Source organism: Leptinotarsa decemlineata, unplaced genomic scaffold, assembly GCF_025532065.1.
Source record: "Leptinotarsa decemlineata unplaced genomic scaffold, Ldec_3_MD MMD2_tig00000010_RagTag_RagTag, whole genome shotgun sequence".
Classification (NCBI taxonomy): domain Eukaryota; kingdom Metazoa; phylum Arthropoda; class Insecta; order Coleoptera; family Chrysomelidae; genus Leptinotarsa; species Leptinotarsa decemlineata.
The window spans coordinates 13638757-13663409 of record NW_027412538.1 but is presented as its reverse complement, the minus strand read 5'-3'; the positions used below and the strand labels follow the sequence as shown (position 1 = coordinate 13663409).

The following is a 24653-nucleotide window of genomic DNA, read 5'->3' as shown; positions in this document are numbered from 1 at the left end:
TGTTCTGAAACTCGTGTACTAAGATATCGTCCTGTTTGACCAACATGGCATTTAGGTCTTGCAGTGTTTTAGTTCAGAAAAAAAAAACTTTTCAACTTTATTCTCATTTGAAGAGATCACTTTAATATGTTCGTTGCCAAGTGAAATTCCAAACTACATAATATAGTATTTGGTGTTCACTCTTGTATTTTGGATTAAGGAAGTTCTTAAAAAATTTGTATCACAAAACCAGTTAACTGATTACAATTCTTTTTTATTAAGTTCAAATTTGCAAAAAATTAACATGCTGATTTCTATGTCCAACTAAACTTGGAAATATATTGAGCGGGGTAAGTGGTATTAGGTATTAAAAACTGGGATGTAAGAGTGAACCGTGCGCTGTAGAAAAAACAACTATTTTTTTATTCATCATACTAAAAATCAGTGGAACCTAGTAAAGTGAAACGTGTATATGGGACAATTAACAGATATAAACTATAAAATAATCCTCAGAGACAAGAGCAGAGTATATGGACAGAACAATATTAAGCCCAGCTGAACAGATACAAATATAAGTACATGAATATTGAGTAAATGTAAATATATAATGCTACGTAATGAACATTGATAGCCATTTCGTGTTGATTTCAATAACTCGTTTACCCAAAGCTGCATGCCAATTACTCAATAGAGCCTTGGTAGAATTCGTACACACTATAATAGGGCCTCCCAACAAGGAATTCTTTTCTAGGTGATTAAAAAACTTCTTGCTATTGAAAATAATAGAATTTTGTGAGGGCTAGAGTAAGGTGTTGGAAGGGAAATGCAGTAAGACTGACGTGTACTATAAGTTGAGGTGGTATTAAATTTATTTTTATATTTTTTGTGGATGACACTTGTTTCCAAAATAAAAAGACATACCAAGGTCAGAATTTTTTGCTTCACAAATAATGGGCGGCATGAATCCCTGTAGTTAGCCTTGCATAAATATCTGATGGATCTTTTTTGTAGAGAGAATACCATATTGAAACGAAATTGTGCGCAATTTCCGCAGAAACAAATTCCATAACGTAAATAGGACTCAATTTGTGCAAAATAAACTGATCTTGTGATAGTAGTGTCTAACTCTCTTGCAACAACTCTCACTGCATGACATCCTGCTGCGTCTTTTACATAAGTAGTCGACATGGAAATCAAATTTTAGATTTTCATCAATGAAGACCCCTTAAAATTTGTTTTTCTCCAAATTTTCAATTTTTACATTATTCAAGTGTACTTCCCCTATGTTACATCTTGTTTTGTTGATGTTGAATGATGAAAGATTGGAATCACACCACTCTCACCCTTCATATGTTGACGATGATTTGATCAAGTAAATTTGAGACGGTATTGCTATGCCAGAAGATAATGGTGTCGTCAGTGAAACATGTGAATTTACCACTTATGTAAACATGGACCAAGTCATTGATATAAATGAGAAACAACACCGGTCCCAAAACGGAACCTTGTGGGACGCCACTGCCAATGAAACGTTCTCCTGATGAAATTCCATCTAATAGAACATTCTGCCGCCGATGAGAAAGGTACGTCTCAAACCAAAGTAATGCAGATCCTCTAAATTCATAAACTTCTAGAAGTAGCATTTGGTTATTCACTATTAACTTTCCACCATTCATAATTGTTACTTGGTCTTAATTTTTATCTGAAAACTATGATCATGATTTATGTTAACTGTCAAGTGGGAATATCACATTGAAGTGTGTTTTTTTAAATATGTTATAATGGATTTCCATAAAGTAACGGTCAGTTCCATCATATTTTTGACAAAAATTAAATGTCTGTTAAATCGATGAGGCAAACACACTGATCATATTTCATTTATTTTTCCAACAAATAATTCCTTTCGTATATAAATCTATGTCCTCAATAAACAAATTTTCATCAAAGTATAGCACACAATAAATACAAAAAAATACACCATAACATCTTGCACAATTTTCAAAACATTCTGTATGAATACTTGTATATGAACTGAATAAGTCGTACGCCTAAGTCCTATTAACAAAGCAACTGAGGAAAGAAAACTAGGCGCACTATCAACTGAAGCATAAAAATAAAAATCTACTATTTCAAATACTATAAGAGGTACAAAAATTTTATTGATGTGCCAGGCCTCTATATCTATTCCAATATTTTCACAAAAGACCAACAGAAAGCTCCACAAAACAGACAAGAACAATAAATTAATATGACGGTTCATGTTTAGATGAAGATTTTCTGGACTTGAAACATTTTGACTCTTTGTTGTATTTGTGAAAGCTGTTACAAAATTCTCATTGTTGGCTGCATCACTAAAATTTCCATCGCTGGAATGTAGAGATGATTTACTGAAATTATCATTTCTGGAATGATTTGGCTCATTTTGGTCTGCCAAAGAGGTAGTAATGATACCTGAAACAAACATGTTTTTAAATATTTTTACATATAAACAGGGGAACATTCACCATCCACTTCCGCTACTGTTCTCTTTTTCTCAACTCCAGTTATTTTCATTAAACGTTTTTCGGCATTTTCAAGAATTTTTCTTCTTCGGGCCTCCCTCCTTGCTTCAACATCGTTCATATTATCAAACACTTTTCTAATATTGACTTTAAATTTCAGGTTCAGTAAATCACGTCTGTATTTGTTTACTTTGAACAAGTTTCTCTCTTTTTGTATTTCCGTTGCTTCCCTCTCGGGCACATTTGGTCAAGTTCATCCTGTCAACACTGTCACCAGTTGACAGGAGCTTTCGTGGAGGAGCGCAGCAGCAGCACAGAATAGTAATAGTGTGACGCAGTTTTACTCGAAGCAGTGCTGCCACCCTTTTTTTCTCACATTTTTTGTACATAAAAAACTTCATTATTTTAAAGTTCGCCACCTCTCCAGGAGACTTTTCGGTTTTTTCACATATATGGCCTCCTTCACGTAGCTATCCGAACTACCCCGGCCTGGATACCAACGTAAATGAAGAGCCCTCACTTCACATTTGTTAAAACGTTTTGCTTATTGGTTTCTTTCCTCGATGGACGATCACAACACGAAAAAAAGCTCCGCGATAGCACATGGCATCCACGTGCCTTCTTGGTGGGTGAACTGGAAGACTTGAACTTCGACAACTGAAAAAAAAAAAAGACGGAGTCAATAGATATTGGTATCTACGTTCATTCACTTTCACACCTTTATCACTGTTGTAAATCTTTCTGTGCATTACGTATCGGACCCTATCGTATTGTTTGCAACATCTGATTAGTTCAATTGACCTTATTAAGTGATGCGACCCTATGGTTGCCAACTGCGGTAAAATAATGACATTTGACAATTTGACATTTGCTAATAAATAAATAACCTATCTTTCTGAGTTCCTTCTCCATTTTCCTTCACAGAAAGATGCAGGAAATTATTTAATAATAAACAAACACATTCGATTTCATTTTTTTGCATTTTGAAGAATAATTGATTTGGAGAAACAAACGAGTAAATATACGAAAACAGGAAAACAGCAGAAATAAGCACATCTAAACGCTACAAAGACAAAATACAAGAACAAAATTGCAGAAGGAAGTCAGAAAGATAGGTTATTTAATTTTTAGCAAATGTCAGTTGGCAACCATGGGGTCACATCACTCAATAAGGTCATTTCTCATTTTGTTCTTATTTGTGTACAGAAAAGTTTATATCATCGTTTTATTCGTTTTTTCGTGACTTCGGGAATAACTTTTTTTCAATCTGTGGGGATACCTATTTTTTTTGCTTTGTGTTATGGTAAAAACTTGTATGTTAGAATAATCCCAATTTTTTGCGTTAACCACCCTCTCATTTCATCCTATGACACTGTGTACACAGCAAGTTTTCTATTATATGTTATATATTACTATTCATATGTTAAAACATGATGTATAAAAAGGATTTCTAATGTAATATCAGATCAATGTCATTCTTACTCAATACAATTTCCGAAAGAAGTGAGGACTATAGAGTGTTCCAAAGAAAGTGATCCAAGTACATCATACCTGTGATGTAGTTGCCAATAGTTTCAGTGATCTAGGATCTAGATCTAGGGTGATGAAGTTATAAACATTTGACAATGAAAGTTAGGTAACAGTCCATGTACTGATGAACACAGAACATTTTGAACTGTGTTCTGTGTTCATGAAAAAGATACTCATAACCCAGAATTTTTTATGTATTATTCATACCTCCGAATAATGTAGTTTTAAAAATACATATTGGCCTAATGCGTCACGTCCATACAAAATAAAGAGAGATAAAATCACATATCCACCATTCCACCAGCAAAATTCCTAAAATTGTCAAAACTGACGTCTAATTTAGTGAAACTCTCATCTTTCGTAATTCTTGATTCTGTAAGGACTATTATCCTAAACTGTTTTATCCTTGTTATAAAAAGTTAAACCCTCGTAAATGGAGCTAAACTATTTCTTTTCCGAAAAGGGTTCTGCCCTGTGCATTTCGTGGTGGGTACAAACTGGTGAGAGCCGAGAAAAGAGATAGGAAGTACTTACCGGCTTATCGCTTTGTTTTGTTCTTCATTCATCCACTCTAGCTTATGTTTTGGTTATCAGTTTTCTATGTCAAGGTCAAGTTGAGGAAGTTTTGCTGAGTGTTGAGCGTTTTCATCTTTCTGATTTATAAAAATCAATCAGCCTTCCTTATCATTTCAGTTCATTATTAGTAAGGCATATCACTAATCGATATTGCATTTCGGATAAACGAACTTTAGATAACTGAGTTATTGTTTATCAAGAAAATTCTCGTTTTCTCTGTTGAAATATTTGAGTTGAAATTATCTTGGTACACATTAATCAATTTCAAATAATTCGCAGAAAATGGTTCACTTTAAGTCGGTGAGTACTCATTTATAAAGGCGAGAGACACATTATACAAAGCTTTATATTTCCTTTCAGTTATGTGTGACTCAGCGAGATAACAAATATTATTTTCCAAAAACGATTCCACAAAAAAGGGGTCCGTTGGCCACGGAACTAATTATTTTTCTTATTATTTTACTTTTAATTCGTAAGTATTGTATATGAATTAGACCATTTATTTGAAATTTGTTTTTTATGCTGACGATGCAAGTTTGGTCTGCAAATTGTGAATTTAAAAGAATTTACAATCTTGCAGAGAATAATTTTTTCTATGAACTATTTAATGAATTGTAAAAAGTTTTCGTATCGAAAGAAGTAAGGATGGATTAATGTACCAATCTTGAGTTGCAACAAGTTGCAGTTAGCATTTCCATAATTCATTTTTCAGTTGCAACATTCATGTAGGAGCTAGATATTACTCATAATGTCTGTGTTTACGAGTTGTAAGTTTTTAGTGGTTCTCAGTCAGTCGAAAATGAGATATACACACAAAGAATAATTTTATTCTGCTCTATAGAGTATTACAGAATAAAAAAGTGAATTTGATTCTTCAGAAAACAACATTTTAGGCGTATTATTTTCAGTTAGTCACCTTCAAGGGATTTTTATTTTTCAGCTAATTTTTCATATCTCATTATGAATGGATTTATTTTTTTTGAAAAACAGTATCAGTTGCTTTTCTTGTATTATTACACACATTTTCTTCCTGGTGGTGGTGACACCTGATTCAAGTCATACAGGGATAAATATTCTTGAAGAGAGATTATTTTGTAATTGATAAAAATGTGTTGTTTCTTTATCTTATGATTTACAGTTCAATTTTGTTGTAAACATAACTAATTGAACTTTGCTTTATTTAGTGTGTTTCAATTTACATTTAGAGTAATTAATAGAAGCGTAATACAATAAACTTTTACATTGAAGGCACCCATTTATGGGTGGAACACCACCACAAAGATGTGTAGATCACGCAAATAAACAACTTTCAGACACAAACTGGAAGAAAGAGTCTTCTTTAAACAACTACTTCGATATAAACATTGAATTTCACAAAAAAACACTTTCCTATTCAGTTTGTATACCAAACATTCGTTATGGAATTGAATCAGATATCATTCACAGGATTGCTACACAATTTAGTCATGAAAGAGGTAAAATATCACTTCCTTCGAACACTGTCATCCTCAATGGTGGACATCGATGTTTCGGATTAATTAACACGTGTCTTATTACCTCTTCAGCACCAATTTGGATAACAATACAAGATGAAGCACTCAATTCAGTAAAAAAATTACGACCTTGTGTCATGAATGTGTTGAATCTACTCATGACATCAACGACACTACGTAATGACATGTTATTTGTACAACTTAAAGTAAAAGTTTGGTGCAAGAACCATCCATTACATTGAACTGATCTATTATATATTTATACTCATTGAACATATATTCATTATTATTTTACAGTTGATTTCTTCATAAATGGAGGAGGGTTAGCAGAAGTTTTATGTAAGTTTGAAAATAAAAATAATTTCTGTCTTGGAAAGCACATTATTTTCAGGTCTATATGCATCGGGTCTCCTGTTCCGAATGTTCCTTGAACTAACTCATAGAATCATACTGATGAGTGAAGAGTGCTACCATTTGACATCTCGTTACGAAGGACGGCTATTCGGCATGGTCATAGATGCATTGCATTTTAATGTAAAAGCAGCCGTTGCTTTTGTGACTTCTATGGTTTACTGTGTGTGGTATCTTAACACACATGATTGGTCAGTTTATAACAGTGGATTGTTGAGAGTTATCCCATTTTTGGTACCAAATATTTATTTTATGGGAATAATTCTGCAATTGGTAAGAGGACAAGGTTTATATTCTAAAATTTTTTATTTGTGGTTTGTCAATTTTATGAATTTCAAATTCATAACCACTTTGTGAAATGAAGCAATCAGTACCACATTTTGAAAGGATTTGTGAATTTACTGCCTCATATATTCAGTGCATTAAATAATATAAATGTGCAAGTGTTAGAGCCGGTACTTTATGGTCTGTTTGAAAAAAATTCACCAGCAATCATCTTTCAATGGAGAATTTGGGGATTTTATATCTTGATCAAAAATGAATCGTGATATTCAAAAGTGAGAGTCAATGTATTTTTGTAAAATCTATTATTTTGTGGTCGTTTTCAAGAAAGTTCTCAATATTATCTCGTAGAGCAGAGTAGAGTACTTTATATGACCATTGTACATGTTATAGTATATTTATGACAAGTCACCAATAAAATCAATAAAAAAAGGATTTAATAAGCCTTGGTACAAGTTGAAGACCCTACCATGTCAATATATTCCTCAATAGTAACAAAACAGTGTTTAAGAAGTAACTTTTCAACAGTAGTTTTAAATTTTGCAAGTCTTGGTGCTTTCAGAGACCAGTGAAGATTATACAAATGTAAGTTTAGTGAATTTATCTTCTAATTGTTAATTTATGTCTGGGTAGGTTCAATAAACCTGCAAATCTGTGAAACTCATCATCGTTATCATGAATCTCTATTAAAACTTTATAGATATACAGGGCTGTTCAAATTCGTTTCTGTACATGGGGATCTCGTAAACGATAAGAGATAGAGTGTCGGTTAAATTGTGGCAAAGTTCTGTATTTTAGAGACCTATTCAATGATGTAAAACAATCGAATATATCTCTTTTGGTTCTGGAGATATACAGGAAAAATAAAAAAAATCCCAAATAATTCTTTTGCCTATATCTTCTTTATTCACAGACATATTGAAAATCTGTCCACATTTTGCTATTGACACTTGATGTGGGCTATCAGAATATGTCCATGAATTTTTCATACAGGGCGTCATCTGACTTGGGCCACCCTCATCTTTGAATTTTCAAATACGGACCTGTACTGAGAAATTAAATTAAATTTTATATTTCGGGACATTCGAGACAAATACTGGGTCAATATAATGGGTTGCAAGATCATCAGATCTTACTATTTTGGACTATTTTCTATGGGGACATTGAAAAATAGGATTTACGCTGGCAGAGAGATAGAAAATGTGCAAGACTCAAGATTGAGGCCTTTGAATGGTACCTATTTGTCAGATAGGTACCATTCTACTACACCGCTCTTTGTAGCCTGCTTTGGCTATTATCCTCAAGGCCTTTTTCTGGCACCTACAACCACTGATGGAGTTACCTGAATGACCCCAAATCAGAATACCAAAATAACAACATTCAAACTTTCATATAGACGTCTATTAAATAAAAACATTTTCATACAAAACACTGCTACACTATTTACCTAGCGTAAGAAAATAAATAATTAGGCTCTCAAAGATACAAATTGTTGGAATACTTCGAAAATACGGTGATCCTGTGTGAACAGCAATGCCTCCAGCGTTGAACTGTATTTTTGAACTTGCTCATGGTGTGCTAAAAACATTTGTTGCAGTCTACCAATTGTCCAGGTGTACCAGTGTGTGCTGTAATCTTTCCCGTCAGTGTCACAACGGACCAAATGTTCAGATAAAATCATAATAAATCTCTGAAATATTATGAGAAATAATTTTTTCTGATCAGCCTGAGCCGCTTCTAACTTTTCTTCCATCCTCTCTACCATTTCCTCGGTAGGTTTCCCTGTATCGCCGCGTTTCTTTTTTGATTCATCAGAATCGCTATATCTAGATTCCGCTCTAGCTAATTTTTCCCTAGATTCAGCCAACTCATCGCCTAATTTAATAACATGTGTGTTCATTTTCTTTATCGTCAAATGTAGAATTTCCCACACATACATTTTGGCGAACTCAACACTCATCTCTTTGGAGAAGATCCAATTCGCCACCGCTGAACACCCCACTATTTGCGTCTTCAACATCTTATCAATTAAGACGGTCATCATCTGCTGGTGGTTGTGCCACAATTCGAAAACATTCCTCAAAATACAAATCTGAGCCTCCTCCGATTCTGCTAATATTCTAAACACGTAGTGAAACTTTGACATTGCCGCGAAACTATGTGAAAAACTCTTTGATCCTAGGTTCAGTAGAGTTTGAACGAAGACGTCGATTTTCAGCGGATTAAAACGACCGCCGCCCTCTTCCTCAGATCGTGGGTTGGGAAGGTCTTCGAGAACCGCGAGTACTTCTTCGGGAGTACACTTCTGTCGAATGGAGACGACCAATTGAAGGGCGGCTGAAGTACCAGGTAAACTTGCAGCTCCTTCGTGAGCGTACTTGTAGTCTGGCTCGGCTCTTTCAGGTATGAACTTTGAGAATCCTTCTGGTAAAATTTCTCTTACTCGCTGGTAATATGACAATCTCATACATTTGAGCATTGCTTCTCTGATGAATTTTGGTTGTGGATGATCCTCATCCAGATGCAAACACGAATCCCAATCCTCCCATGACCATCTGAACTGGAAATTACTTAAATGATAGGAAAACCAATTGACGAGTCTATCAAAGCAAGACACGTTCATTGTATCGATTCTCATAAACAGCATTTCAGTCGCTTGTGCTAAGACCTGAGGCATTGTCGAAGGCTGTAGTTTACATAACTCGATGAAAATTGCTCCATACGAAATTTCAATGTATCTCGGTGTTGGCATGTGTAAGAGTTCTGCAAAAATCACTTCCACAATACAGTATTCCAAAGGTATTTTCAACTTGTAAGGAAAATTCAGAAGACGAGCTGCACAGTGCTTCCTCTCTAGATGATGATTATCTATAATAGAATGTAAGTGTTCTTCGATGAGAAATCTTTCAATTGAATGGGCTCCTGGCAGTGTGGGACCCTCTGGACAATCTGTGTAGTCGAAAAGTCTGAACACTACCCATGGCATCGGATATTGGTAGCTATCACGGTGAGGTGGAGGTAAAATGGAAGGCAAAGTATGCTGTAGAGCTTCACACAAAATAGAATCGAAAGCTAAGTAGGGCCGGGATATATGCTTTTCAGCCCAGTTGTCCTGTCGCAACTTTCGTACCTGAGCCCAAAGGGAATCAAGATACTCTTCCTGTGGATGAGGAGTGTCAACTGCCCAAACCCTCAAGGCATCGTGATGTTTTTTCGTTCGCTTATTGAGGAATACTTCAATTCGTACCATAAGGTGTTCCAGGGATTTTTTTTTCTTCTCATATAATTCTCTTCCTACCCACGGCAAGGTGCTCAGAATCGCAAAGACATACCAATCTCTTCTTACTTGAGGAACGTTGTCTTCGTTTGCTGCATCTATCATATTATCCAGAAGCTGCAGTAAAGACATCGCCGATATAACATGACAGTTCACTAAATCTGCCAAAAACCTTAGGGCATATCTAGCTGGATCCCACTTACAATTTTTTAGAGCTTCTTTGAAAGTCTTGGCCATGTATCCTACAAATTCACCTCCGAAGTTGAAATTCTTTGCATTCAACAAACCAACAAGTGTAGTATAAATTGTACATTTTTCTGGCATTTTGATAGCACAATCGGTGATGATCCTTAAAATTTTTGCACGGAATGTGGAAAGGTCAGCCTCAAGAACACTAGCTAGCCGTTCCAAGTTACTTTCTATGGAAGACGTACTTTTTTCTCCAACTCTTAGTATAAGAAATTCCAGACTATCTTCAATTTCTTGATTCTCTGATACCCTTCGCCTTTTTCTATATGCTCGATCATATCCATCATCATCATCATGGGCCCTTCGACGACTCATTTCTACTTTCAGTCGATTATTTTTGAAATATGAAAACTTAATTGAAGTTTTAATATAGCTGCAACCACTATTCACTTGCCAGTAACAATAACTCCTCTCTCACAAATACGATGTGAAATAATTAAGGACCATGTAGGATTTATATATACATACCAGAGTACCTAAGTACCTGTATACCTGAATACCTGTATTTACTTATATACCTGAATACGTATATGACATACCTGAGTATAATAATCAACAGTAGGTACTTTTGAGTGCCATCAAGTTGACCACTCAGAACAAATAAAACAGTAGAAAGTTTGCTAGTCATAGCTTTAATATGATCAGACCAACTCAATCTATTATCAATAACGTATTCTAAAAAAATTCATATTTCTCTACTTCTGTGTATTGGGATTAGAAGATACAGTTATATTTTGAGTTTTATTTTCAGTCAGAGTCAGATTATCGGCAGCAAACCAATTATATGTTTATGTATCATTAGTTGTAAGCTGGTTAGGTCTTTGCTAGAACGTAATGAAGCCGTACAATATGAAAACAAAGTACATCTTACTGGTTTTATAAAACTGCATAGGTAAAGAACAATAGTGGGCCTAAAACGGACCCCCGAGGAACGACATGCTTCATTTCTTCGAGATCTGAGTTTATGTTGTTCACTTCAACATATTGGTACCTATTTGTCAAGATGAGAGCTTGAGAGCTGTGTCCCAGATACCATAGTAACTAATTTTTTCAATGAAAATAGCTTGTGGTACATTATTATTGTCACACTTATTATTATTGTTTGAACACTTTGAATGTAGGACTCTGATTTACTAATTACGATTTCAACAGAGACACAAAATACTGACCTCCAAACAACACTGATTCAAGTCTTGTACAAGTATTCAAACAATATTGTGTCTTTGTGGGATTCTATGTGCCAGATGATAAAAGAGTCGTCCACGTAATTTATTGTAACTCATTCAATTCCTGGAAGGGTGGTCAGATTTTGAGAACTGCCTGAAATAACCAAAATGGATAATGATCAATGTTTTCAAATGATGCATCACAACACTTCTAGAACAGTTCTATTCATTATTAAAAATGGACTGCTGTTGCACAAACAAAAGTACATTAATAAGTAGCATATGAATGTTGGAGGCTTTGTTAAAATCACAATAGAATCAAAAGATAAAATCTCTAATCAAATAATCAAGTTTTATGCTAAATCCATTATTCAACATTGACCCACCCTCGTTTTTGTTTAAGTTCACCTCTATTTATAGTTTCACTCTCTTCAACAACTCTCACATCTGTAATGAATGAAATGAAAGTAGTACGTCTGTTTTTCTCACATCACCAATTTGTCTTTATCCCCGGGGATAATTGAAAAACACTCTAGATAATTTTGGATTGATGAATGTCTATTTTTCTATGGCTTATTCTCACATCAGCTTTAATATCATTTCTTGGGGATGTGCAAGGGAATTTCCACGAGTTTTTGTTGCTCAGAAAAGATTGCTGAGACCAATTTTTAATATAGATTTTCAAGATAGTTGTAGACCAATTGTCTTAAGAGAGGGCCTATTGACGGCACCTTCTTTATTTATCTTGAAGTGTGTCACTTTTGCCCGTAACAATATAACTGAATTTGTCACAAATGCGGATATACATGGTAGAGACACCCGTCATGGGAAACTGTTAAGAACCCCCTCACACAAAACGGCTCACTTTAGATGCTCCCCACTATTTAATACAACAAACTGTTATAATAACTTGCCGGCATCTATTAGGAAAATTTAGTCAGAAAAACTTTTTAAAATTGAGGTGAAGAAACTTCTCTTACAGAAGTGTTACTACAGTCTTGAGGAATTCTTGCACGACACTTTTTCATGACATTTTGAGAGTATTTGCTAGAGCTTCTCCGATTTTTTATATAATACCTCTATGTTGTGAAAGTTTGTGGACGTGAACCATTTTTATTGTTTTTGTATTGTTCAACTTCTGTAGTTTTATTTTTGTGACTTAGCACATACTCAATGTACCAAAGTGTCAAATAAATTCCCGTGGTTGCAGATAAGGGGAACATTGTCCTGTGAACACGTTCCAGAGAGATAGAAAATGTGCAAGACTCAAGATTGAGGATTTTGAATGATTTCGCAACAATACAGCAAATAAGTGTGTTGAGGGCAATAAATAATTTGAAAAACCGAGTTCGAAAATGTCTCGAAATGGAAGGACTCCAATTTCAACATGTATTGCGCCATTAATTACAAAAAATACAGGTCCGTATTTAAAAATTCAAAGATAGGGCCCAAGTCAGATGACACCCTGTATAAAAAATTCATGGACATATTCTGATAGCTTACATCAAGTGTCACTAGCAAAATCACTCCCTGTATAAAAAATTCATGGACACATTCTGATAGCGTACATCAAGTGTCACTAGCAAAATGTGGACAGATTTTCAATATGTCTGTGAATAAAGAAGATATAGGCAAAAAAATAATTTGGAATTTTTTGTTTTTCCTGTATATCTCCAGAACCAAAAGAAACATATTCGAGTCTTCTACATCATTGAATAGGTTTCTAAAATACGCAACTTTGCCACAATTTAACCGACACGAATTGTTAACGAGATCCCATGTACAGAAACGAATTTGAATAGCCCTGTATAATGTAGGAAGTGGCATAATGCCAAGTTAAATGAAGAAAGGACTATAGTGCTCTTTGTAGCCTGCTTTGGCTATTATACTCATGGCCTTTTTCTGGCACCTACAACCACTGATGGAGTTACCTGAATGACCCCAAATCAGAATACCAAAATAACAACATTCAAACTTTCATATAGACGTCTATTAAATAAAAACATTTTCATACAAAACACTGCTACACTATTTACCTAGCGTAAGAAAATAAATAATTAGGCTCTCAAAGATACAAATTGTTGGAATACTTCGAAAATACGGTGATCCTGTGTGAACAGCAATGCCTCCAGCGTTGAACTGTATTTTTGAACTTGCTCATGGTGTGCTAAAAACATTTGTTGCAGTCTACCAATTGTCCAGGTGTACCAGTGTGTGCTGTAATCTTTCCCGTCAGTGTCACAACGGACCAAATGTTCAGATAAAATCATAATAAATCTCTGAAATATTATGAGAAATAATTTTTTCTGATCAGCCTGAGCCGCTTCTAACTTTTCTTCCATCCTCTCTACCATTTCCTCGGTAGGTTTCCCTGTATCGCCTCGTTTCTTTTTTGATTCATCAGAATCGCTATATCTAGATTCCGCTCTAGCTAATTTTTCCCTAGATTCAGCCAACTCATCGCCTAATTTAATAACATGTGTGTTCATTTTCTTTATCGTCAAATGTAGAATTTCCCACACATACATTTTGGCGAATTCAACACTCATCTCTTTGGAGAAGATCCAATTTGCCACCGCTGAACACCCCACTATTTGCGTCTTCAACATCTTATCAATTAAGACGGTCATCATCTGCTGGTGGTTGTGCCACAATTCGAAAACATTCCTCAAAATACAAATTTGGGCCTCCTCCGATTCTGCTAATATTCTAAACACGTAGTGAAACTTTGACATTGCCGCGAAACTATGTGAAAAACTCTTTGAACCTAGGTTCAGTAGAGTTTGAACGAAGACGTCGATTTTCAGCGGATTAAAACGACCGCCGCCCTCTTCCTCAGATCGTGGGTTGGGAAGGTCTTCGAGAACGGCGAGCACTTCTTCGGGAGTACACTTCTGTCGAATGGAGACGACCAATTGAAGGGCGGCTGAAGTACCAGGTAAACTTGCAGCTCCTTCGTGAGCGTACTTGTAGTCTGGCTCGGCTCTTTCAGGTATGAACTTTGAGAATCCTTTTGGTAAAATTTCTCTTACTCGCTGGTAATATGACAATCTCATACATTTGAGCATTGCTTCTCTGATGAATTTTGGTTGTGGATGATCCTCATCCAGATGCAAACACGAATCCCAATCCTCCCATGACCATCTGAACTGGAAATTACTTAAATGATAGGAAAACCAATTGACGAGTCTATCAAAGCAAGACACGTTCATTGTATCGATTCTCATAAACAGCATTTCAGTCGCTTGTGCTAAGACTTGAGGCATTGTCGAAGGCTGTAGTTTACATAACTCGATGAAAATTGCTCCATACGAAATTTCAATGTATCTCGGTGTTGGCATGTGTAAGAGTTCTGCAAAAATCACTTCCACAATACAGTATTCCAAAGGTATTTTCAACTTGTAAGGAAAATTCAGAAGACGAGCTGCACAGTGCTTCCTCTCTAGATGATGATTATCTATAATAGAATGTAAGTGTTCTTCGATGAGAAATCTTTCAATTGAATGGGCTCCTGGCAGTGTGGGACCCTCTGGACAATCTGTGTAGTCGAAAAGTCTGAACACTACCCATGGCATCGGATATTGGTAGCTATCACGGTGAGGTGGAGGTAAAATGGAAGGCAAAGTATGCTGTAGAGCTTCACACAAAATAGAATCGAAAGCTAAGTAGGGCCGGGATATATGCTTTTCAGCCCAGTTGTCCTGTCGCAACTTTCGTACCTGAGCCCAAAGGGAATCAAGATACTCTTCCTGTGGATGAGGAGTGTCAACTGCCCAAATCTGCCAAAAACCTTAGGGCATATCTAGCTGGATCCCACTTACAATTTTTCAGAGCTTCTTTGAAAGTCTTGGCCATGTATCCTACAAATTCACCTCCGAAATTGAAATTCTTTGCATTCAACAAACCAACAAGTGTAGTATAAATTGTACATTTTTCTGGCATTTTGATAGCACAATCGGTGATGATCCTTAAAATTTTTGCACGGAATGTGGAAAGGTCAGCCTCAAGAACACTAGCTAGCCGTTCCAAGTTACTTTCTATGGAAGACGTACTTTTTTCTCCAACTCTTAGTATAAGAAATTCCAGACTATCTTCAATTTCTTGATTCTCTGATACCCTTCGCCTTTTTCTATATGCTCGATCATATCCATCATCATCATCATGGGCCCTTCGACGACTCATTTCTACTTTCAGTCAATTATTTTTGAAATATGAAAACTTAATTGAAGTTTTAATATAGCTGCAACCACTATTCACTTGCCAGTAACAATAACTCCTCTCTCACAAATACGATGTGAAATAATTAAGGACCATATAGGATTTATATATACATACCAGTGTACCTAAGTATCTGTATACCTGAATACCTGTATTTACTTATATACCTGAACACGTATATGACATACCTGAGTATAATAATCAACAGTAGGTACTTTTGAGTGCCATCAAGTTGACCACTCAAAACAAACAAAACAGTGGAAAGTTTGCTAGTCATAGCTTTGATATGATCAGACCAACTCAATCTATTATCAATAACGAATTCTAAAATTCGATATTCGGATTAGAAGATAGTTATATTTTGAGTTTTATTTTCATTCAGAGTCAGCTTATCAGCAGCAAACCAATTATATGTTTATGTATCATTAGTTGTGAGCTGGTTAGGTCTTCGCTAGAACGTAATGAAGCCGTACAGTATGAAAACAAAGTACATCTTACTGATTTTATAAAACTACATAGGTAAAGAACAATAGTAGGCCTAAAACGGACCCCCCGAGGAACGACATGCTTCATTTCTTCGAGATCTGAGTTAATGTTGTTCACTTCAACATATTGGTACCTATTTGTCAAGATGAGAGCTTGAGAGCTGAAAATAGCTTATGGTACATTATTATTGTCACAACGTACATATTTTAACTAGTCATGGTTAGTTTGAACACTTTGAATGTAGGACTCTGATTTACTAATCACGATTTCAACAGAGACACAAAATACTGACCTCCAAACAACACTGATTCAAGTCTTGTATAAGTATTCAAACAATATTGTGTCTTTGTGGGATTCTATGTACCAGATGGTAAAAGAATCGCCCACGTAATTCATTGTAACTCATTCAATTCCTGGAAGGGTCAGATTTTGAGAACTGCCTGAAATAACCAAAATGAATAATGATCAATGTTTTCAAATGATGCATCACAACACTTCTAGAACAGTTCTATTCATTATTAAAAATGGACCGCTGTTGCACAAACAAAAGTACATTAATAAGTAGCATATGAATGTTGGAGGCTTTGTTAAAATCCCAATAGAATCAAATGATAAAATCTCTAATCAAATAATCAAGTTTTATGCTAAATTCATTATTCAACATTGACTCACCCTCGTGTTTGTTTAAGTTCACCTCTATTTATAGTTTCACTCTCTTCAACAACTCTCACATCTGTAATGAATGAAATGAAAGTACCTAGTACATCTGTTTTTCTCAAATCACCAATTTGTTTTTATCCCCGGGGATTCCCCTGTGGTTGCAGATAAGGGGAACATTGACCTGTGAACACATTCCAAAATCGATATTGTGACTGTCCTGTCTGTAGTGCCACTGAGAATTTCATTACTTGGTTGAACATGGGTGACGTTATTTCGGAGAACTGTCCAAGATTTTTGTTGGTGTTAGTTTATTCATGGTACTTGATAACCTAAAGTGAATCTTAGTAAACCTGTGAGAGTAGAGAGAAAACCGGCTTTCAAAAGTGTTCTTCTCAATTGTCAGTGGAGTATTTTTGAAGGGGATGTTCAGAGCTTTGAAAAAACCAAATTTTGTGATTCTTTTTTTGTAACAATTGATATAAATAAAATATCGGGTGTTGTAATTATGGTGCTCAGAGTTGAAAATAATTTTTTCTTGTAAATGGTAAATAGTCAGTCAGAAACGCTTTATTGTCATAAAAGTTTAGGTTTTGTTGACAAAGCAGGCTTAAGAACTAAAACAATCTGAAATATTCAACATAAAGGTCAAGAATTAAAACAAGATATTAATATGGCTCAAGCACACTTCAAAAAATCTATAGTAAAAGTCTGTGATAACAAATTTTATAAGTTGCAAACTCATCTGAAAGAAATTCCTCAATACTATAATAAGCTTTATCTAGCAGAAGTTTTTTTACTCTTTTTCGAAACTGTTTGTAGCATGTTAACTTTCTGATTGAAAGGGGGATATGACTAAAATATTCTTTGCTATTATAAAGAATCGAATTTTAAAAAAATTCAATTTAAGAGGAATATTGAATGTTAGACGAGTGGCATAACTTTGAGTTGAGTTCGAGATGTTATCTTTGTGATTTTTGTTCATTAGGCAGACTGTTTCCAAAATAAAGAGGCAGTAGACTGTTAAGATGTGATGAATTGAAAAAAGGGGCTTACAGGAATCTTGGACTCTAGCTCTGGTAATGAATCTCACTGCTCTTTTTTGAATTGTGAAAACTTGACTCATCACTTATAAAAACACAATAGTGACTGCAATTGAACTGCTCTTTCTTGGAACCAAATATAAATCGTGTGAAAAAATGAATCATGCTATATTTGTAGTGCTTTAGAACAAAGCAATGCTTATTTGGATGGTGTCAAGACTGTGTATTTTTATTAGGCTGCTCACAAATGTCTCAAAATATATTAATCTTTTGTCAAAACACAAGCAATTGAAGTTCAACGCAAAGTTCATATCGATAATTACCTTCACATCGTCCATAACATAAGGGATCGTGGTATGTGTACACTGTTGTTATTCTTGGACTTCAGTCGTGCATTTGACACTATCAAAAATCAACTGATTTTTGCTATTCTGCACTATTTAGGCTTATCAGTAGCAGCAATTAAATTAATTGAGGCATATTCACTTAGACGGCAACAAAAGGTGTGTCAGTTCAACAAATCTAAACCTTAGATCCGATGTCCCACAAGGCTCCATATTAGGACCACTCCTGTTTCCTTTACGTACCTCAACAATTCTGAAATCTCTTGAACATTGAACTACTTACTGCTATCTCGACGATACACAGATTTATTTACAGGTAACGACCTGGAATTTCATCGATGAAGATCTTCACAACTTCATACAACATATTTGGTCCAAAAATTACTATTGATAGTGACGAATTAGTTCTTATAGAAACACAAAAAACCTCGGTGTGGTGAAAGACTGTAATTTAAGATTCGAAAGACATTGATAAACTTGTTCAGAATTCTTATCTATCCCTGAAAACAATATATACGGAGCCTGCCATATTTTAACGACGTTAGTATTGCCTATTTTTAATTTTGTCGACTGCTTTTACGGCTATACTATGTATTAAAAGTACAAAAAGTTCAAAATTCTTGCCTGAGACTCGTCTATGGTGTTCGTAGACACGAAAGAATTTCAAATTAACTACTGCTGGGCGGTTGAATATGGGGAAAAGAAGACTTTTTCACGCTGCTTGTTTGTTTCACAAAATTATAACTACAAAGAAACCCTCCTATTTGCATCATAAAATCGAATTTCGAATTTTTCGAACGTTGTCGATTCAAATATGCACCATCTAAAAGTCTTTACCTCTGGAACTTGAATCTTTCGTTAAAAAAATTCAAATTAGAATACAAGAAATACGATTATATTCTTGGTCAGTCTTAATTTCTTTAAAGAAAGATTGGTTGGGTACAGGATCAGTTTTGTCTTTAAAAAACAATTGTTTTCTTGCAGACGTTTCGAATCGAATTGAATTCTTCAGGGCTCTGTAATAATGAACTTCCACAAAACTTATACGATTATTATCGTTTCAATTTCACAAGAAATAATGAGTTCTTAATTAAACTACTCACCAAAAAGCAGTTTCTTCGTGTTGATAATATTACTGTTTTAAAAACCATCAGACAAATTAGATTCGTATTCAAAAAAACAACCAAATTTCCCTAACACAAAACGACGTGAAACAAACGAATGGCTTTATCTCTGATTCTGATGAGGTCGTGTCTGGTTTTTTAATCAATGACAGAAAGAAAAAGAATGAAAAAAAGGGTAAATCATTCAGTACTTATCAAATTGAAATAAACAGTATTTAATATTAAGCCTTATTTCTTTATAAACTTGAAACATTCATTAATGGAAGAATAAGGTTAATAAAGTTAGGGCAGCAGTTTTGGGGTTGAGTGGAAGTACATTTCAGTTGAGGTCTTATCTCAAAAAAAAAAATTAGGTCTGCACTATTCTCCTGTTTATTAGCTTATGGTCACAGATATGAAGTGTACAATTTATGGGAGAAATGAAGGCGATTATTGTTTTTATTATTATAAATCCGTGAAGCAACTTGAATCTGAGATTTTCTATAGAGTTTGACCTCAATACTGTTTCAATTGATAAGTTCTCACTTACGACAATGAGAATAGTTTCGTATTTCAGCTTATACTTGATTTTTCCTCATGTCCACAACAGAATATTGTCTAACAAAATATATGGCCCAGCTCTCGAGTAGAGTTGACACTGATAATTTCAAAATATTGCTGTTATGAACTCGAATATTCTATTTTGTAGAATAGTTGCCCTCTAAATGATTCTTTATGGTTGGCTGAGGATAATGGCCTGGATTATGGATCTGGAATGGCTTATTCGTTCTTTTACGGATACTTGAAGCTGATCTTGCCAAAGACGGGTACTGAAGAAAAGAATTTGAAAGAACTCATGCAGGATTATGAAGATACAAATGGCATTAAATTCGACAACGTATACAAACTATTCATTTTGATTCCGAAATCGTTAACCTGCTTCGTCAGCTTGAAAAACCAATATTCACCTTCGATAGATGAAAGCAGTGTAAGTAATAATAATGATTTTAATTTCTTCTTTCAGGAATGCCAGTAGAATAAGATATAACAACATTTCTAAACTCCAGAATATGAACATATACAGTACACTTATGTACGTGGCTGTTCAAGAAATAAATTCGAAGAATAAGAATATTACTTTCATCAAATATGTTTATTCATATGAATTCTCGGTTTACTGATTAGCCAACACCACGTACAAATATTGTGAAACGTTCACCTCTGCATAACATGTGTGTCAAATACAATTCTGCAAGTTGTCAGCTCGACATTTTTTCAATACGCTTTTAATAACTTCACCTGTATGTATGTTTGTTTGCTGTAACTCTCCTTGCTTGATCTATACGCGGGCAGATGGCATTCTACGTAACCTTGATATATTGACATTATTGCTTGATCTATTCGCGGGCAGATGGCGCTATACATAATCTCCTTGATATAATTGGAACTCACTTTACATGTATTTCTTCATTTGATGGTGGCCATCTCGGTCACCAGACCTAAGTAGTTTAGATTTATTTTTATGGAGACATCTCAAATTACTGGTGTATACAACACAGCTGTATGAACAAAATAATTGATGGATGTTGAATTATAGGAAATACACTCTTCCGGGATATTTGAAACATATGCGGTTCGATAACTGGCAGTGGCGTGTATTGATAATAGTTTCAGCACCACACTATTTCATAGGGAAATACAATTCATTTACAAGAGATGACATGGAAATTTCACTCAATTATTCCCCACAGGTATGTTGGAAATAACTTTCATTTTAAATTTCAGTCACTTCGTGAAAAGGTGATTACGGTTGCTGGTGTGCAAAACAGAGTATACAAAAATGCAGTCTACAAAATCATAACTGACTATAAAAGAAAGAAATATGTGGCTGCAGAATATGCAACACCGCTCAAAACTTTCAAGGACGTTTTTTATGCATCCGGACAGCATTCAGGTAAGGAAACTGTTTCTTTCTGTACTACAGGGAGAGAGAGAGAGATAATACGTTTATTATCCCAAGAAAAAGTTCTTGTCAACAAACGTTTTTGAACTATGTTAAAGTAGTATAAAATAGAATGTCAAATACATTTTTACAGAGCACGCAAATGCTCACTTTCAATACAAAGCGATTCTTTTCTTCTTCTTCTTATTTTTTTCCAGTAATGGCTTCAGCTGCGTGTGATTCTTTTGCCAGCTGCGTGTGATTCTTTTGAATTGACATCGTGACATTTTTCAAATCTTTAAATTTTTCTTCTTCCACATTAATCACAATTGTAATGTCAGACAGTTACTTTCATTAGCGAAATGAAAAATAGTACTGAATAAAACAAATTTATGGTCCAGAACAAGTGGATTGTGTTGTATATCAAATACATTGTGTATATAATCAAATACATGTGTTTTATACTTGAATTGAGAAACTATTGAAAATATAATTTCAATACTTCAGTCTATGTTTTTGTTTTAGCTTATTACGAGAAACATAAAAATGATATCATTCTGCAGTTTTATCTAACTTTGAAAAAAGTGCTTGAAAGAACTGGGTTGAACGAATTTTGCGAGTTGATTTATTATGAAGGTAAGATTTTTTGTTCATCTAAGAGATATTCAAAAATTTGATGAGTGTTTTGAAATTAATGTTATATATGTGGACTGTTCGGAAAAAAAAGCACGGCAAATTTAATCAAAAATCAAGGTTTTGCTCACTATTTTCTTCAATTGAGAAAGATGAAAATTCACCTTATTTTTTGAACAGACAGCATATACTTTTTTTTTTCATCAATCGATGCATAAAGAAAGGACCCAAAAAATGTAGGAACTGCTTATTAAATATCGTGACTACCTTCCACAAAGTGCAAGACTGGTATAATATGGAAGTACAATGTTTTTTATATTTTAGATTCATACCAAGAAGATGGAAAAACGTGTTACTATGATGTTGGGAAAATTATCCTTACCAGGTTGAAGAAAATTAAAGACAAAACTGAGTGATTCACTCATATACATTCATATTCGTTTTTATTAATAATCAGCCTTTTTTTACATGTGAAGACGAAACTGTTTATTTTATTTCATTTTATTTAAGGGAAATGTTACTTTTATTGAAGGAAATATATTTTATTTTTCAATGTGAGAGTATTCAGAAAAACTTTATTGTTAAATTAAAATGAGTTCTGTGCCATAACTATTATAGAGTTTTTCAGTGTACTGAGTGACCATCAATTGGAGACCAAAATGTTATTCGACATTTAGGGCTCACAAAATGGTTAAGAAAAATAGAGATCTTTAGGAGATTCAGAGATTTTGAGAGACTTTGATTACATTCAGAACAGCAAATATTTTTTGTCAATTGCGTGTTAATATCTAAGTATCAATTCGAGTTTTTTTGTTGTTCTCCTAAAAAAAAAAAAAAAAAAAGTATTTTTAGAAGAATATATACTTGTTTTTTAAATTTTATTTGTTTTATATTATTAATTAGATTTTTGTGACAGTGAGATTTTTTTATATACATGATATAAATTTATAAGAAAAAGCATATATATATATATATATATATATATATATATATATATATATATATATATACGCACAATTACAAGTCATGCATAAAACATTGCTTTTGACTGGAAATTTTTTTGTAAAAGGACGAATGCCTTCTTTTACGATCTATATGGTTCTTTTTTGTGATACCAAATCATACAGACCAAATATTAGTTAGAATTAGTTAGAAATGTGTTCGAGGAGCTCTTGAATACATTTGTAAGACTTTCATATTCAAGCATAGTAACGAAACAATACTATATATTTAAAAAAAACACACTTTAATGTTAGATTTCCACTTGCAAATTTACAAAATCGGACATTATTTTAAACAGAAAATGTAAAATAGATCTAATGCTGAAAACAGTATCATATTATTTTTCAGTGATATACGTTATAAGGGAGTGAACATTTTTTTTTATAGTTATACACTTATATGAAAGATATCCAGAATTATTGTGCATTTTATTTTCAAAAGTTTAGTTAATTTTAAGTTTATATTTTGTGTTATTGAGTTTTGTTGAGTCCTTGTGGAATTGTTCAGTTTGACAACTTTTTTATGTATGGTTAACAAAATAACATCTCCAATGAAAGCAGGTTTTCTGTAAACTGTTATAAACCCAAAGCAAAGCCACATAGGTAGTAATACAGTTAACCGTTTCAAAAATAAAAATTATAGTATATGCTGCGGTTTATTTTGTATGGCAACAAGTAGGATTTCCAAATAGGCAAGTTTTTCAGAGGAAGACCTAATACTTATCGAAATTCCAGTTGAATCGCCCAATAATGACCTAATGGTATTCTCTGATATACAGAAAGTATTATAACTCAGTTTTTTTATGAGCCTAACTGTGAGAAACTGTTTTTTTTAAGTAGTTATTGTCAAGATGTCTGTAATGAACGTTGTGGTTGACTGTATTATTTGTTCTTCAACGCACTAACGTTTTTTACGTACTTGTTTGTATTTTTAGAGACAGAATTTTTTTTTGTAAACATATTTATTCGGCTTGACCAAAGAAAAATAAAATTCTTCATCACATATATTTCATAATATTCTTTTGTAACAAAATAAGATCAATAATTACTCTTCTTTCAATTCGTCGGAGGAGTAAAATGTAAAAGCCCAATAAAAATGTTCGCACTGAAGAACTATACGCTTACTGATGATAACTGCTTCCAGTGAACTTTTGTTTTCGTTTGAGATGAGGATAGCAACCATGACGTAATTTTCTTATTCGAGATATATTTGTAAGTGTTGATTATAACCGTCCTTATCTCGTGAGATATCAAATTGGTTTTACTTATATATTTTTTTTAGAAAGCTATTGAAGAATGTATATTGAAGAAAAAGTATTTCATTGTTCTGATGTATTTGTGCTTTAACGATTCACCGAGACATATTTTGATAATAAATACAATTGTATTTTTATAACAAAAAATATGTATTTGAAACAAAATAAAGTATGAAATAAATGTCAATGTATTTTTTTTCACTTTTATCATAACTCCAAAATATATTGGTACATAGATCTAGTTCCAGCAAGAAGTCGCATAGACATCTTCATCAAGTTGGAGTATTCATTTTGAAACGTGACAAAGGTAGAAAACAATGTTGACGAAAGATTAAAATTTCTTGTTCTGAATGCCCCATTAAATTTTAATAACCAGACAACCTAATCCATTTGATTGACCTAGATACAGATACAATGTATCTAGGCCATTTATTTTAACTGTATAACTATCAAAACTACTTGCTGCCATGAAATTTTATTTTTTCTATGTATCTTTAAAAAACATT

General features: G+C 33.9%; 3 protein-coding genes across 3 annotated transcripts; 1 reads left to right on the top strand and 2 right to left on the bottom strand.

Annotated features, from left to right (window-relative positions):
• Nucleotides 1–1840: 1840 nt before the first annotated feature.
• Nucleotides 1841–16454, bottom strand: LOC111504147 (nuclear cap-binding protein subunit 1-like). Its single transcript, XM_074171527.1, is given in 5 exon segments — nt 1841–2430; nt 2484–3137; nt 11468–11618; nt 11851–15243; nt 15245–16454. Coding segments are annotated over 2 exon segments (2124 nt in total). The 5' UTR covers nt 15647–16454; the 3' UTR covers nt 1841–2430; nt 2484–3137; nt 11468–11618; nt 11851–13521.
• On the top strand, nt 4239–24334 carry Sting (transmembrane protein sting). The gene is made up of 8 exons (XM_023158644.2): nt 4239–4886; nt 4947–5058; nt 6377–6418; nt 6471–6763; nt 20025–20303; nt 21101–21269; nt 21783–21893; nt 22215–24334. The coding sequence occupies exons 1-8, from the start codon at nt 4869–4871 to the stop codon at nt 22304–22306; spliced, it is 1116 nt and encodes a 371-aa protein (XP_023014412.2). The 5' UTR covers nt 4239–4868; the 3' UTR covers nt 22307–24334.
• Nucleotides 7827–11456, bottom strand: LOC111504145 (nuclear cap-binding protein subunit 1-like). The gene has a single exon (XM_023158643.2). It carries the CDS (start codon nt 10611–10613, stop codon nt 8241–8243), a length of 2373 nt encoding a protein of 790 aa, XP_023014411.2. The 5' UTR covers nt 10614–11456; the 3' UTR covers nt 7827–8240.
• Nucleotides 24335–24653: the final 319 nt, after the last annotated feature.